The sequence below is a fragment of the Clupea harengus genome, chromosome 8 (genome assembly GCF_900700415.2).
Source record: "Clupea harengus chromosome 8, Ch_v2.0.2, whole genome shotgun sequence".
Taxonomy (NCBI): Eukaryota; Metazoa; Chordata; class Actinopteri; order Clupeiformes; family Clupeidae; genus Clupea; species Clupea harengus.
In genome coordinates, this window is record NC_045159.1 from 13,667,740 (window position 1) to 13,685,239 (window position 17,500).

General features: G+C 45.4%; 1 protein-coding gene across 5 annotated transcripts in view; it reads left to right on the forward strand.

Moving 5' to 3' along the window:
• The window catches only part of dacha (dachshund a), a 135,791-nt gene that overhangs the window by 90,710 nt on the left and 27,581 nt on the right, over positions 1–17,500 (forward strand). For 2 of the 5 annotated variants that reach the window (XM_031571966.2, XM_031571967.2), the window contains exons 4-7: positions 14,364–14,519; positions 15,416–15,588; positions 16,841–16,991; positions 17,320–17,388. In XM_031571966.2, coding sequence (XP_031427826.1) covers positions 14,364–14,519; positions 15,416–15,588; positions 16,841–16,991; positions 17,320–17,388 — 549 coding nt within the window. The remainder of the gene's footprint in view (positions 1–14,363; positions 14,520–15,415; positions 15,589–16,840; positions 16,992–17,319; positions 17,389–17,500) is intronic. The other 3 variants (XM_012822977.3, XM_031571968.2, XM_031571969.2) reach the window with 3 other exon arrangements.

The window sequence follows — 17,500 nt, forward strand, 5'->3', positions numbered from 1 at the left end:
TTTCTTTACATTTTTTTCTTTCTTTTAAGAGTTGCATTTGTATTAAGAAACTGGCAAACTGCGGAGCAGCACAGCCACCGGGGTGAGGCAGTGGCTGTGGCCACGGCGACAGCCATTTGAAAGGATGCTGCTCCTTCTCGGGGTCGCAGCACAGAAAAGCCACGGGACCGCCTGAGAAATGCCGTCTTTAAATATAAATATGCTTCTGAAACCCTGTTAACAAGAGAGGGCGAGAGAGACAAAAAGGGGAGAAAAAGAGACCCAAAGAGAGAAAGAGAGGGAGAAAGTGTGTGTATGTGTGTAGGGGGGGGGAGTAGGGAAGGGACAAAAAAAGAAGAAAAAAGGCAAAAGAGGAACATGTGTTTCTGTTGGAGGCGGTGGCAGAAGAATAGCAGAGGAGAGCGGGTGGACTCATTGGCCTAATGGAGAGCTGTCAGGGAAAATCACCATCACAAATGACATCAGAGGAGGACTGATATATTTTTTTGCGGAGCGACTGACAAGTTAAAAGAGAAATCCCATGCATTATTTAAAGAGGCTCAGGAGTCTGTCAGGCACGTGATTTGCAGAGTTAGCAAAAACCAGGTGTGGGTGGAGAGGGAGAGAGAGAGAGAGAGAGAGAGAGAGAGAGGAGGAGGAGGAGGTGTGTGTGTGTGTGTGTGTGTGTGTGTGTGTGTGTGTGTGTGTGTGTGTGTGTGTGTGTGTGTGTGTGCATGTGCATACATGCATACGTGTGTGTGCGTGTGTGTGTGTCTTAATGTGTGTGTGGGTATGTGTGTGCGCATGCATGTTTGTGCATCTGTATGTGTGCATGAACAAGTTCCCAAGTAGCGAACTGGTCAGCACTTTTCTACTTCTCTGTCTTTCACCTCATTTAATCTCTGCTGCCGTGGTTGAAGTGCTCTGTCATTGGAGGGTGTCTCTTTCATTAGACTGATTGGGGACATAATGGAGTAGAGCTCTTAGCCAAGGTCATCCTCTCACAGTAATCTTACCTGAAAACCAAACAAAATAGAAGCAAATGTACACCTGTTTAACATGGCACATCACAAACGCCTAAGTCTACATGGGAAAAGAGTACCTGCCATAGTTACCTACAACATAGAGAGACAAAGAACAGATTTTTCTCCTGTTTAATGTAGTAGCACAAACATGCCTAGATGAAGACTGTCTGCTGCCGTTATCATAGACAGAAATTGACTCCTGTTTGATGTGTCCCATCTTATCCATCTTACTATCCCTGAGAAAGAGTACCAGCATATGTTTCCATTATGTAGATAGACAATGCAAGCTCACTAATCACTTATTCAGCGCTCATTCATCAGTTATGTATACAGCTGAAATGTGCACATGGAAAATGGACAGAGCCTCCTCTTCTTCTCTTTCTCCTCTCCTCCCAGTCTTCCCTCCATTCTCTAATCTCTCTGTAACCGGAGAGGCCTCTCCTCTGTTGTCTGGCCGATAGACACCGTCACTCGATCTGCAGGAGCGGTTTGTTTTCCGTAAAATATTGACCGTGTCGAGAGCGAGGGGATGATCCTCGTTGGGCTTGTGGGTTGAGGAGGGGTAGATCAGCTTACAGCGAGTACCCTCCATCACCCCCACCAACCCCACTGTGGCCAACCCCCCAGCCAACTTGTCCACAAGGAGTCGAGGTCACTTCTTGAACTTGGGTAATAGGTTGTGATTTTTACCATTTGTGGAGCTAGTTTTACTAGCGTTCTGACACAATGGTTTGCCCAATCAGTAGGAATCCTTACTTTCAAACGTATACACAGTTTTCTTTCTATCTTTTATTTCGTTTTTTCTTATTTTTCTATTGACTGTTTTGTTGAATGTTGTTATATTAAGATATTGGATCAACTTTCATTGATTTTTAACTGCGATTTCTTTCATTAACAGATATTTTTTTCTTTTTCATTTTTTTAATGTGTCGCTGTGTGTATGTGTGTATCACTATGTTATCTATGTGTAAGATCGTATTTAATATCTCAGCACCTGATTTTCTCTCTCTGATAAGAGTTCAGTAGTGCCTTGTGAGGGTATAATATGCTCTTATAAGATCACATTGCACAGTGTAGACAGACCGTGAAGTCTGCAATTCTTCATACACATGACACTCAGCACAGTTAAGTGACATGATTTTCTAAGCTTCATTGCAACTCAAGTGGTCAATCAATAATGTGTCTTAATCTCATTCGTCACTGATGGTTTTTGAAATGGAACAGCAGTCGAAGGAATGAAAGACCTGAAATAGCATGACCTCTTTTTCGTTCGGGTCCTCTGTCTTGAAAAGAAAAGGGGTGGCACAAACAATATTTATGGATCAAAGAACTGCTGTCACCTCGACCAGCCTAAGTACCGCCGCTCTGGTCTCTGTCTCGGTATCCTGCTGACATATCACAAATCTGCCCATTCTTTTGTCCTTTAGCAGAAATATTCCCCCATGTTCCGGGCATCAGAAATTAATGTTCCATAAATCATCCGTCTCAGTAGGACAGAAAGGCCACACACACACACACACACACACACACACACACACACACACACACACACACACACACACACACACACACACACACACACACACACACACATAGACACTGACCACTATGATGAAGAGCTGCCCAGCACTAGAGATCTATCAGAGTACACACATGCTCACACTGTCAGACACACTGGGGGGCAAAGGGCATTCAGGGGCATCCTCCCTTGGGGAAGTTTTTCTTCAATCCTGGTAGCTGAATGCACCTAAAGGCAGTAGCATTACCAGGACATTAAGAGTGTCTAACTTCTAATTGAATCAATCAAAACTGTCCTGTTCAGTAACCGTCGACTAAAAAGGTGAGATTCAGCCGGTTTCAATCTTTAGTATATTTCTAAAGCCTAAATTAGTGATTTGTCTACTAAAATGAATGAAGTGATTAAAAACTAAAATATTCTGCTTGCATAAGTATTCAACCCCTAGACATTAATACTTGGAAGAGAACCCCTTTGCTGCCATAACAGCCTCAAGTCTTTTGGAGTGGATCCGCAGCGGCTTTGGACATTGTTCTGCAGTGCTTTTTCCTCTTTCTTCTTGGTAGAATTCATATAGAACATCTAGGTTCTTGGGATGGCTGTCCTGGAATTCTAAAAAGTTTCCCACTCTCTGCGGATGAGAAATATCCCCACATTACGATGTTACTACTGCTGAGTTCCTTGAGGCATTGACAGTGTTTGATCTATGTCACTTGTTGCGCTTTGAGGATTGGCCAGAAAGCTGTATTTGGTCTCATATGACCATAAAACCCCTTTCCCACATCCTTAGCAACCTCCATACATACTTTACTGTGGATCTTCTACAGCATTGGTTTATTTGCCACTCTCTAGTAAAGTCAAGTTTTATGGAGAGCTCTTAAGATTGTGGACTTCTACACCTGCACCCCAATTCGAGCCACTCAACTTTGTAGATGTTTTGGGGTGATGGCTGGACTGTGGTGGCCTCCCTCACCAGTTAAAATCCTCCTCGGGACGCTTGGTTTAGGCAACCTTTTTTTAAAGAATCTGGGTGCTTTGATGAAAACCTCTGATTCCTTCCTATGGATGCAATGGTGCTCAATCAAAACATTTTAATAATTTTCCTCACGTATGCATTTGAATCACCATGTCTCTTTAGTCCTCATTTCCTCTGTCTTTTCACAGCCTGGCTGATGAACCTTAGACAGAGTGATTTTTATGCTAGTTTATATCTATCTGTTTTAACCACTCCTAGGTAGCATCACTGTATCATTTGCAAATCATTTGTCATCTGCCTTAATCTGGAATTCAAAAGCACTGTGCACTTCAAATTATTTATTTGTAATGTTAACAGACACATAAAAACATTGCCGTTAGAAATATACTACACCATAAATGGTATGCAATACATATATGCAATACATATACTGATTGGGAAAATATTTCTAAGTATCTTTTGTAATTGTGAAAATGGTGATGAGTTTCAGGGGGCTTTTGCAAGCCTCTCTATTTCAGTTCATCAATAGACATTCAGCATCCATATGAAGTACATCTTAAATAGAATTTCAGTCTCTGAATAGCTTACGTAGGAATTCAACAGATAAAATTAGTCTTTAACTTTTCTACTTCTATCTTAAAATAGATTGTCCAATCATTAACCATTGGAGATTTATTTTTCGTGTGGTTGTCATTTATCTTCGTGCAAAGGTTCATAATGATTCAATGACAAAGTATTGGTTGCAATACATTCATTTAAATTTACATCACAAAGTTTACAGCTGATTTTCTCCAAACTTGATTTTCTGCCAAGATGTTGATACCGTAAACATTTTCTGAGTCTTCAGAACAGCAGGGACACGGTATTTTCAGCATCTGCTTTAGATGGATACACAAAGAAATTGGGCTTTACAATCAGTTTTGAAAAAATGTGTCATACCAAAACCACATCAGATTTAGATGAATTAGATTACATTTTCTATCCATTGACACTGACAACGTGGTAAAGCCTTGGAAGGTCGGAGCTCAAACGAATGCTTTACGGAGAATAAACGTGTTTCTGCCTATTCTCATCCAGAGTTTATATGGATCAGCTAAGCGCAGGTGCATAGAAAGGCTATATTAGGAGTGGACTAGTGTACCGCTGTAATGGTTAACTTCTCTCTCCATTTCTGACGTAGCATGGATGGTGTCGTTGATTAACAGATATTCTGAAAGCCAAAAGTGTGTGTGTGTGGGGGGCAGTGGGCGGGCAGATACGCATGAAGATTTAGACTTTCATGAACACACACACACAAACATGCACACTCACAGATATTCATGAACACACACACACAAACATGCACACTCACAGATATTCATGAACACACACACACACACACACACACACACACACACACACACACACACACATACACACTCACAGATATTCACAAACACATTTTTGCACCATGTATGGTCTCACACATAGGCACATGTGGACTTACACACAAGTGCACAACTTCAACCTTACATATAAACCAATAAGGGGATTGAGAATGAGAGGGTGAAAATACAGCAAAAAAAATGTCCTTCTGCACACATTCAGCCACTCACACACACACACACACACACACACACACACACACACACACACACACACACACACACACACACACACACACTGTATTTAGTCTGAAACCTTTAGCCCTGCTAATGGGATGGTTCCTGTCGGTAATGAGATGTGGGAATTGCCCGCTCTTCCGACCAGATGATACTGTATTAACGGACCAGGGCACGCACAACGAACGGGGGGTCCATGCGGACAACCCCCCCCACCAACCGCCTTCCCCCTCTCCAGCTCCGGATCATTTTTCATCCAGACTGACACAGTAGTCGGCACGAGTGTCCGAGAGGGGATTGATTCCAAATGAGCCTCAGAACGATGCCTAATGAAAACCTGTTAAGTTCCCCAAAACTCCTGTTCCAAACGCCAAATGAGCCACGGCCAGTCAGGGATAAACACCTGACAGGTCCCAGGCTCACGGTGAGATGGAAGTTTCTAGAACCCCCCCCCCCACCCCCCGGATGACCCAAGCCTGCAGCTGACTTGCACGACAACAGCCATGTTTTCTGGACGCTCTCTTGCGCTTCTCTTTCTCCCCTTCTGTTCTATCTCTCCTTCCTCTTTACACTTTTCCCCTCTACATCCGTCTCTCTCTCTCTCCTTCTGCCTCCTTTTTTTGCCCTCTCTCCCTGTCTCTCTTGCTCTCTCTCTCTCTCTCTCGAAACCGATCTTTTGGTGGCACTCATTGATATGTAAACGCATGGGCCCATATCAAAGAGACATCTTCCTCCACCGTCTGTGAAGCAAGCGCTCCTTATGATCAAAGGGGAGCCGCCGTGAGCCGTTCAAAGGGAACACGGCTCTCTGATGGCCATTAATGTCTGCCTGTGATGAGGCTAAGTGAGAGAGTGTGCACCGTCTTGGGCAACACAAAAGCCGTTGAGAAGCACAATGCAAAGGGACTCACTCGGAGGCCATAATGAGAACCCGAATGTTTAGCCGTAGGAGGCTCTATAAATAAATCCTGGCTAATTGAGAGTGTGTGCGTCGTCCAAAAGTAGTTAGCTCTGTATTTGGAGGAAAAGAGAATATTGAGGCACTGTATGTACAAGCAGCTGTTGGCATAATGACTTGAGATGTAGACCTTCCTGTTACTCAGATCAAGTCCTTGCTTCTTGCAGTTGGCACTTTTTGGAACTGAGAGATTCATAGCCCTATTCAATTAGTTTGATTAGTATGCATAACCAGATATGTTCCAAATCTGTAAAAACAGATGTGAATAGATATGTCCTGTAAGAAGGTGTTAACCAGATATGGATGTAGTTTTGTATGTGACCTAAAATGTATCTTTTTTTTTTACTTACTTTATCTCACTGTAAAACTTTCAGCTTTTTTCTCATCTCCACAAGAAACATTGAGTGACTTTTGAGACTTTGAGAGTTATGTTTAGCCATTCAGAATGAGACAGGGAAAGTGAAAAAACTTTCCCCAACTTTCCCCATAGACATCACCACAGAAGATCGTGTTCTTCAGTGAAATATATGATACTCAGGTTATCTAGAGTCTTCCTGTTTCAAATGCATTTTATTGGTTTAGCATCTGTCCAGTTGGGATCCGGTGAGACTGCACAGGCTTGTGCCTCTTAGTTATTCTTTGCAGCTTGGCCTCTAAAGACAACATCCTGTCAAATTCTGTTCCCCAACTACTAACATAGATATGCGAATCTGTGTTCCTCTGTTCTTTTTGTTATCCCACCATGTGGAATTCTTTGGAGTCCACCAGGGCTGAGTTTAGGGACCCTATATATTTCAACACTGCTCATATTTGCCTTGCAAAAATCTGTGCGGCTCCATTTTGCTTTTCTCCAGGTCCTTCCCTTAGCAACGTATAGGTCCTTCCCTTAGCGACGTATAGGCGCGTGTGAAAAACAGAACCCATTTGCTCCCTGTCAGATCTGTCTGAATCCTCCTGCCTTCATGCAGCTCCTCACAGCAATTAACACTTCATTAACGCCTCTCTTTAATCAGTTTCACTTCCAATTCAAACACCTCTCCCTACGCCGTGCCTCCAGTGAATTGTACTTGCATTGTTCTGGGATGGGAGTTAATGACTCGCAATTTAAATGTTTTTTTTTCTTCTGCTTCTTTTTTCTCTGCTGTTGCTTCTTCCTCTTCATTACTCCTTTGTTATTGACTACAGTTTGCCAATCCCTAATGAAAACCTTAGCTCTTCAAATCCTCGACACTAGTGTGTGTGTGTGTGTGTGTGTGTGGGGGGGGGGGGGGGGGTTAGTGTAAACATATGGAGACACCCAGGGATCTGTCAGTGTTCCCTGGGTGATGAGGCCATCTTTACCTTGACAGAAAGAGGGATGATTTCACACTCGACAGATTTGACAGAAATAACATAACGGTCATTATGTCTATCTGTGGTGGCTGATCAGCTCTAATTGTGATGGTGAAGATAGGAAGTGTCATTTCGAAACGTTGAATCTTTACAGTGGATGGCTCTACAAGGAAGTTTCTGGACATGCAGCAGTCTCTCCACACTGTGGTTGATTTAAAGGTCTGGAGTGCATGGTTAGGGCCTCTGGAGATTTGCAGGGGCTGTAGATACAACCCTCTGCCATGCAGCCATGCTGGGCAGCTATTGCATTCGTTTGAGCAGCAGCATCTCCCATCCTAATAAATTTGATGAATTCTCTCCGCTGTGTCGCACTAGGGAGAGGATTCACACACTCACACACACACACACACACACACACACACACACACACACACACACACACACACACACACACACACACACACACACACACACACACACACACACACGGTGGGCCTGTGCAGATGTCTCATCACCATGGGGCTGATGTATGGCCTTGAAGGATGTCCTCTTCGAGGGGCTGCAGTGTGTGTGTACAAGGTGTTGGGTGTGTGTGTGTGTGTGTGTGTGTGTGTGTCTGTGTGTGAATCTATATTTGGGTGTGTTGGGTGGGGAGGGGGACATCTGTGCAGAGCAGGAAGGGTGTGTATGTAAGGGGGGAAGGGCTGCTGCCAGAGGGGTGTCTGGCACGGCGAAGGGGTACACAAGGGGCGCAGTGGGCACCCCACCGATGCCCCCAAAAAATACACTGCCACTCAAACACACATAGACACAGACAGTCACACACACATACATACACACACACACACCGTGCCTCCACTCGCCATCATGCTACTAACCTTCAGCTGTGGAGGCAGGGGATATGGAGGGGCAATCAGTAGCTGTCAATCTAACTGAGAATCCTTGTGCATGCTCCAGTACAGCACAACAGCAGTATGCTATATAAAGCAACCGCAATTTACCGAAATCGCAATTTAAATTGTGACAGTTGAGATGAATTTGTCAGAAAAGGCCACAAACTCTAAGGCTAAAACCAAAGGCCACAAACCCTAAAGCTTAAACTTTAGCTTAAGCTAAAACCCCAGTATATCCTAAATATTGGGAAGTCAAAACATTGCTCTATAGCCTCTTTGTAATACAATGCAAATGACAAGGTCAGTCTGAAGGTCAACCCCATAAGACTCCAACCCAAAACCCCTCCCTCACCCCCCGCCCCCTCCCTTGAAACACCCCCACCCCAATTAGCCATGCCTAACCAACTGAGATCTGAACAGCGCCTGCCCTGCCCTGCCACACTGCCATGCTGCCACACTGCCCTGCCCTGCCACACTGCCATGCTGCTACACTGACCAGAGCCTCAACGCCCCCCACCCCCACCCTCCCTTCCCCTGCTTTCCCTTTCTTATGTGAGCATATTTATTATTTAAATAGGTTTGCAAGTACCTTATTGGATGTAGACCTCCTACATCCAATAAGGTACTTGCAAACCTATTTAAATAATAAATATGTGTGTCAGGTATGTGTGTGTGTGTGTGTGTGTCTTTGTGTGCACAATGTGTGCGTGTTGTTTGTGTGTGTGTTTGTGTTTGCGTGTGTGTGTGTGTGGGGGTTGGGGGTGGGGGGTTGAGGTGGGGGGTTGAGGTGGGGTGGGGTGGGGTTGGTGGGTGGCAGTGGGGGTGAATTTGGCCAAAAGCACAGCTGTACTGCCTGCTGCACTGATTGCCTTTGCCTTCCTCACCCTCATTTATCTTCATTTCTTCCCAATTACACCAAATTAGCAATAGTCTCAGTTGCATTACCAACTTAATCCCCGTTTTTTCTGCGGAGGCCGGCATTATGCGGTGGCAGATGATTCCTTGGCGGGAGTCGGGGTAAACAGCCATGAAAATGCCACCCCGGCAGATGGCGAGGCCCACAAGAAATATGACAAACAGAGTGCCAGCGTGCCGCCCTCCACCCGCACCCGCTACAAGCTGTTAATGTGCTCCCGGACAGTGTGTGTGTGTGTGTGTGTGTGTGTGTGTGTGTGTGTGTGTGTGTGTGTGTGTGTGTGTGTGTGTGTGTGTGTGTGTGTGTGTGTGTGTGTGTGTGTGTGTGTGTGTGTGTGTGTGTGTGTGTGTGTGTGTGTGCGTGTGTGTGTGTGTGTCTGAGAGAGAGAGAGAGAGAGAGAGAGAGACTGTGTGTGAGTGTGTGAGTAAGAGTGTGAGTAAGAGTGAGTGAGAGTGTGAGAATGACTGAGTGAGAGTGTGTGAATGAGTGAGTGAGAGAGAGAGAGTACATGTGTGTGCCTGAGTGTGTGTGTGTGTGTGTGTGTAGTTGCTTGCATGCACGTGTATTAAACATTTAGCAGGAAAAAAGTCTGTTTGTGTGTATGCTTTTTTATGCTGACTTGTGGGTGTATGTATCTAAATGTGAAATACAATATAAAATTCATGTGTGTGTGTGTGTTTCTGTGAGAGAGAGAGAGAGTGTGTGTGTGTGTGTGTGTGTGTGTTTGCAGGCTTGGACTTGTGAGATTTTTCTAGAATAGATTGGCATTGCTGTGATAAAGCAGAGGCCATATTCCTCTGTTGCTCAGCTTGCTCCGTCTGAATGACTCCTCCGAGAGGAATAGACTGGGAGGTGTAGTCGTTATAAAATGAGCTTTTTGACCTCTTCATTAGTAAGCTAGAAATATAATTACTCCTGCATAGAAAGAACTCCGTGAATTCCAATGCCTCAATTAATGGAGCACTGCGACATTGCCACAGTATCTACAGTTCCGTCCTCTTGACGTGAGCTTCTCAACGAAAAAGTCGTTTTGACAGTGGATCCAGATTACACTCCCTCAGTGTCATTTATGTGTGTGTGTGTGTGTGTGTGGGGGGGGGGGGTATATATGTGTGTATGTATGCATGTATGGACATGGTTATATATTATAAAACATAGAATGTGGACCACGTGTAAAAGAACAGGGTACACTTCATAACATGCTGGTAGTTATGACGATAGAGCAGAGCACTGAGCACACACACACACCGGTGACTCAGAAGACTCTTCCCATCTTCGGCTGGCCTCAAACCTTCATGTGCCTGAGCTCAGCATGCACTCATCAAGCTCTATTTACACAAACCCTGAACACCAACACAGTTCAGTAAGAGACACCGCACCAGCACATGCATCATTAGACCAGTGAGCTGAGCAGAGGGAGGGGGAGGGGGTTGTTGCTAACTAACCCGTATGACGCGAGCACTCTGAGAAAACACCGCCGCCCGCTTCTGCTCCGGGGCCTGCCTGGGTCCGGCCGCGTTAGCTGGAGGTTTGTTTGCGGAGAAGTAAACACGACGCGCACTCACACACTCGAGAGGCCACCCTCCCGGCCAGCGATGGGTCCTCTCCAGTAAACAAAATGCACACTTTGTTTACCCCCGTCTCTCACGCAAACGAAAAGGGGTCAGACAGTGGTGCATCTACGCTCCCAAACAGCACACACACACACACACACACACACACACACACACACACACACACACACACACACACACACACACAGTCGCACACACACGTTCAGATCCAGAGTCATTCGCTAAACATAGCCATTTTGGGAGATTAAAGCTCATCTCTGTTTTAAACAAATAATAGCATATTTATAATACCATTATTTATATAGTTATAACTTTCACTAATAGAGGACCTTTGTTAAAAGAGCAAGTTTGGCTTAGAACATCATAGAATGACAAAGAAGCAAACTATGAGATAAGATCTTATACCAACACTAAACTTACTAACTAACTAAAACTGATATTAAAAGAGCACGTGATGAAACTGGGTTAGAAAGAGAAGTGGATCTACTGCCAATAAAAACAATAAAAAGCACACTTGTGTCTCACTGGCAAGAGCGAAGCCTGCCCCGACCCACTGGGTCCCAAACCTTTTGTATAACTTCCCCTGATAAAAATATTATGTTCGTGTTTGTATTCTTTTGCAAGTTTTCCCAAAGATGTTTATTTGCTGTAACTGAAACCAGTAACCCAGTAACTGCCAAGTTGACCTGTCAGGCCTTGGGTGTGTCTATCTGTCTCTCTTTATCTCAGTTTCTCCATCACTGTATTTTTGCACTCAAGGTAGGAGGCTTGTAGAAGGAATGCTGGCACCCATAACACCATTGTTGAACTGACGCTCAACACTGGAGTACTTTTTACAATCGGGATATCCTGCTTCTGTCACGCCTTTTGTTGATGAGAACATGATGTTGCAATCTCTTCCCAGATATACCAGAGTTAAAGATGACCGTTCATCTATCTGGCAAGCTTTACGTTTGTTTTATGTTCCTGTCGCTTAGACTTAAAACTAACGCAACAAAAAACAAAACGAACGACGGGACAAAAAGCAACGCCTTCAAGTTGCTAGAGATGTAGCCGTGCTCACTGAGTTTGAGACACTCGGCTCGGTGGTGGACGCAAACACAGTCACGTTCTCCTCCGACCTGCAGCAATCGATGAAGAGGTGACCCTTCTCAGCATTGGCTCCCTAACACACCACAGTGTCCTTGGATCCCTGTGTCTTAATTGATTTCTTTGCGGAAGGGAGGAGAAAAAAAAAGTGCTTAAAAGTAGATGGGAGAAAAAAAGAAATTAACAACGAGGGACACTGGGTGGAAGGAGGGAGGGAGGGGGGGAGCGGGAGCGGGCTGATGCGGGACGTGGAAGAGGGATGAGTGGGGTCTGTTAATTATGGAAGGGGGGGTAGGGGTGGGAGTTATGGGGGGTCTTTAAAAAGGATTCTGTTAACCAGCTCTGGCAGCGGGGGACAGGGGAGGGCCAGCGTGATGGACACATCCTCAAAGCATGACTGACGGACGGACAGGCTGCAGATTCGCTGTGTTAATGGTCTCTCTCTCGCTCTCTCTCTCACCTCATATCACATCTATCTATCCTTCTTTCTCCCACACATCCTCACGTACTCTCACTCATTCCCTCTCTCCACACACACATCTCTCTCTCTCTCTTTTTCTCTCTACATACATCTCTCGCTTTCCTTCTCTCTATCCATCTCTCTCTCTTTCCACGCTGGCACAGTCATTGGCTAATTACAGCGCCAGCCAGCACTTGAGGAGCCTTTGGACTCTGCCCAAATGGGCCATCAGCACCAGCTCTGGAGATAGTTCAGCCTGGCCCGCTCTGATATACGGCACCGACGTGCACATAAGCACGCGCAGAGGTTCCGCTGCTGTCGTTTCTGCCGCATGAGGTCAAGCAGTTGAGTTATTGGGTGTCCAATAAAACACTATAAGTAGCATCTGAAATGTTGGTTTTTCGTTTTCTTTTTTCTTTTTTCTCCTTTTTTTTAAATGTGGGAAGGCTCTTCAGTAAGTGTTCATATGTTTGGATACTTAAACGTGCTTGATCCTGATCTTTCCTCGTTTGATCCCTCTTGTTTTGAGACACTGTTTTATTTTTGAGCCTAATAAGACGATTGGCCTTTCCCAAGCACAAATGATATACTAATCACCAAGAGATTGCTCTGGGTATGTGGAGCTTTAATGTGATCATCAGTGAGTGCTTGCATTTACTCTCTCATTCAAATTTACACTTACACTCACACACTTCACACTTCACACAGTAATTCCCTCACACACACACACACACCCACACAGACACACTCACACACACACACACACACACACACACACACAAACAAACACACAAACAAACACACAAACAAACACACAAACACAAACACCCACACACATACACACTCACAAAGATGCATGCACACACATACGCACACACGCTCGCGCATACACACCGTGGTCTCAGGTGTTGAGCTCCATCATTAGTTTAGCTGCCTGTTTTTTGCTCTCATTCAAACAGCTCCCTGATGAACGAGCTGGGATTCTACAGAGGAAGAATTTAATTCGCATTATTATTAAAAGAATCACTCACCGCAATCTGTTGCAAAAACACCATCTGTTATTGCACTCCCAGGACTTCTCTTGCTTATTAAGCAGAATTATACAATGATTTCGATTCCTCCTCCTCCAGTTTTCACTCTCCCCACTTCCCTGCACCATCTACCGCCCCCACCACCCCACCCCACCCCTTACTGCGGTTCTACTTAAGTCAATTCAGCCCCCAACCCCCCCACCCCCCAACCATCTCTCCTCTGCAACCTGGTTCTCCATTGCATTCTGTTTTATTGATTTATTTATGTATATGAGACACTCTGGCCCAAGTGAGATTGACTGGAGTGGGTTAACCCTTTGGTGGAAAAGATGCCGTGATTCTCTGCCTTGTAAACAAGAGCGTAGAGGCCCATTTGTATGGTTGAGTTGTTGTTTTGTGTTCAATGGAAAATGTTATACTTTGAAAAAAATATATTTTAAAGGCTTCTCAGATTATCATCATTTTGTTCTTATGCAAATTAGATATCTGATTATCATAATTGGTCCCTGTACGAATCAGTATGTGTATTCCTTGTTGTCTCTGGACACCAGCTAGTGGTGCTTCAGCCACCATTTTATGAATTGCTTCCATGGTCAAAGTCTTTTTCTGCGCTGTGTGATGATTCTCTCTGACGTTGGATGTAGCCACACATTGCGTACAACACTGTTTGTCTCCATTCAGTGATTTTAGGTCTGGTAAACATGTCTGTAAACAAGAGCACAGTTTCTCCCTCTATAGATCAACATGCAGGTAGGGGGACTTTACGTCTAGACTTGATGTCAGGCCTAGGCTCACAAGTCACAGCTCACAGAAAATCAGATGTCATATTTTTGAACAGATTATGCAGCAGAACTACTTTGGTCCTGTAGAAGTTCGATTCTCTGTTATGTTCTTCACCCAGAGCTACCCTTCCACAGTTTCCAGCCCGCCTGTATTGTTCCATCATCTCACAAGGTCGACCCACCCATTCACTCTCCCTGCTTTCCCTGGTGTCTCTCTCCCTCCTCCCCCAGGCGGCAGCGAGTCCTCCTGGGACAAGGAGAAGCTGCAGTCCCCCCCCTCCTCAGGCATCGGGCACCTCGGCCTGGGTCCCGCCAGCCTGGCCGCCCACCACGGCCTCTCCAGCGCCCACCTTAGCTCCCTGCAGCAGAACCACCTGCTGGCCAACCGTGAGTCCCTCTGGCTCTCCGAACCCCTAAGCCCTTGACCTCCTTATCGCCCTCTCCTCCCCCACTCTCCTGCTCACTCACTCGCTCACTCACTCGTTCTTTTCATTCCCTCCCTCTGCCTCTTCTTCACCTCTTGGCCAACCATCGGTTCTTCTGGCTTAAGATTCGCCAACCTTTATCACTTTATTTTCTTCTCCTCACTCACTTACTCATGCATTCATTCCCTTCCTACCTCTCTACCTCCCTTCCTCACTCACTCACTCACTCACTCACTCCCTCACTCCATCCCTCCCTTCCTCACTCACTTATTCTTTTCTTTAATTCCCTCCTGCTGCCTCTTCTTCTCTACGTTTCATCTGAATGCCACCTCTTATTTTATTTTACGCCTCTTCTCCTCCTCTCCCCCATGTTCCTTCCTCCAGTTTCATTCAACTCACTGAGTAGGTTTAAGGACTAGTTTAGAACTTAGAATTAAAGTCTACCATTAGGTTCAGGGGTGAGTTTCCAAAATGGTTCTTTGCAGAAAAAAAGTCTTGCTGAATGGTACGGACAGTAGGCCTGGTAATAGAATAATTTTCATTTTCTTGTACATAGTTATGCAAATCACTTTACACAGTAAATATGTGTGCATGCATGGCAGCCATTAGCAAAGATGCTCTCATTTAGGCTAATACAGAATATGCAGTCAATATAGATTGTCCTGAAAATTTCATCAAACACTTACAGCTCGGAAATTGAGTCATTTGCAAATCAATTTCATGCCCATATTCACTCACTCATTATGTATGATGTTGCGATTAGGTACTCTGAATTTGTTGAGAATTACTATTTTCCTTTGTTTGTGTGATATGCATGTTTACATATCAAATTCTCTCTCTCTCTCTCTCTCTCCTAAGGTCTGGATCTGCCCTTCATGATGATGCCCCACCCCCTGCTGCCCGTCAGTCTGCCACCAGCCTCCGTTGCCATGGCGATGAACCAAATGAACCACCTGAACACCATTGCCAACATGGCGGCTGCCGCTCAGATGCACAGTCCACTGTCCCGAGCCGGAGCGTCTGTCATCAAGGTAGGGCACAAACAGGAGGCAGGCGTTCACATACACAGACACACACACACACACCCACACACACACACACACACACACACACACACACACACTCACATGCACGCACAAATGCGCACATACTCACAGAATCACACTCATTGACCCTCTCACTTTCTTTACCTCCCATGCTCTCACACAGTCTCCATAACACAAACACACTTCTAAGATCTCTCTCTCACAGGCAAAGAAACACACAGCCACACAGGCACACAGACTAGCATTAGCTAAATGGCCCACAGAACTAAACTATAATCACACATAAACTAATGTTACTCGAGCATTGCAAACCACTGTGTTAAATTCCATTTCAGGTACATGTTTCTGTAACAGGTCTTGACACTTAGGAACCTCGCAGCAAGCCGCTTACAATGCACTCAACATCCCCCTAGTCAGTCGTTAATTGCTAAGGTTAGCTCGGGGAAACGTAGATCCTTGTGTGTGTGTGTGTCGGTGAGTGTGTGTGTCTGTGTCAGTGAGTGTGTGTGTGAGTGTGTGTGTGTGTGGGTGAGTGTGTGTGTGTCGGTGAGTGTGTGTGTGTGTGTGGGTGAGTGTGTGTGTGTCGGTGAGTGTGTGTGTGTGTGACATGTAGCACCGCAGGCAAGTTGTAGGAGGAATTCCAGGCTGAGACGATAGTCTACAGAGCCGGCGAGATGAGAGAGAGCACCGTGCCTCAGCTGACAGCTCACAGGAGCAGAGAGACTATGTGCACGCAGACACACACACACACACACACACACACACACACACACCTACACACATTGTATTCCACATGGATTGCACACAGTGTCTGCTGCTGTCGAGAGATATCATAGGAACGCTTTTACTATTTACTCTGGGTTTGAAAACTAATGTTGTCTCTCTGTCGAGCTCTGCAGAAAGGATGTCTCTGTGTGTTCAGTATCACTCCACAGAGAGTAGCAAGCAGACTGAGAGAAGCTAGAAGTGTAGCTTTTGTGTCTTAATGTAACGTGATAGCCAGGGGCTTGCAATGTAATATATGTATATATTTAATTATGCTTGGGTCAGACACCCTCTCAACACACAGCGGTGCATTTACACACACACACACTTTCACACAAGCACACACATACACACACACACACGCCAACACACTCATATTGCTTAATTTAGTTTGTATTTGTACTTGTTCCAAGCAAGTGTTTAAGGGAATAGTTCTGTGATTCTGATCCCGTTTTCTTGTTTGTGTGTGTGGGTGTTTCAGGAATGTGTGCAGGACAGTCTTTCTCCAGCTCCATCCCTTGAGGAAGCTCCTCGCCCTGCCTCCCAGCCCTCCTCACACTCCCACCCCAGCAGCTCTGCCTCCAGCTCCCCCAACCCACACACACACAGCCCCCAGCGCCTGGGTGAGGAATACACACACATACACACACACACACACACACACACACACTAACACACACACACACACACACACACACACACACACATACACACACACACACACACACACAAGCGCACTCTCACACACACCTTACACACACACTCCGAGACAGACACACAGCCCCCAGCACCTGGGTGAGGAATACACACACACACACACAGACACACACACTCCACACACACATACAGCACTCTCTCTACACCCTCAATCATACACTTATGACTCACTGCTCAGTCTCACTACTGTCCCACTACTCCACTCTGTACTCACACATGTTCTATGTTGTACAGTGCTGAATGCTACTGATGGAGACATTGACGACAGTGGCATTAGGATGAAGAAGATTTTCAAAGACAAAGGTAGGCACTCTCCTCACCTCTGTTGTGTGTGTGTGTGTGTGTGTGTGTGTTTGTGTGTGTGTGTGTGTGTGTGTGTGTGTGTGTGTGTTTGTATGTGTGCGTGTGCGTGTGT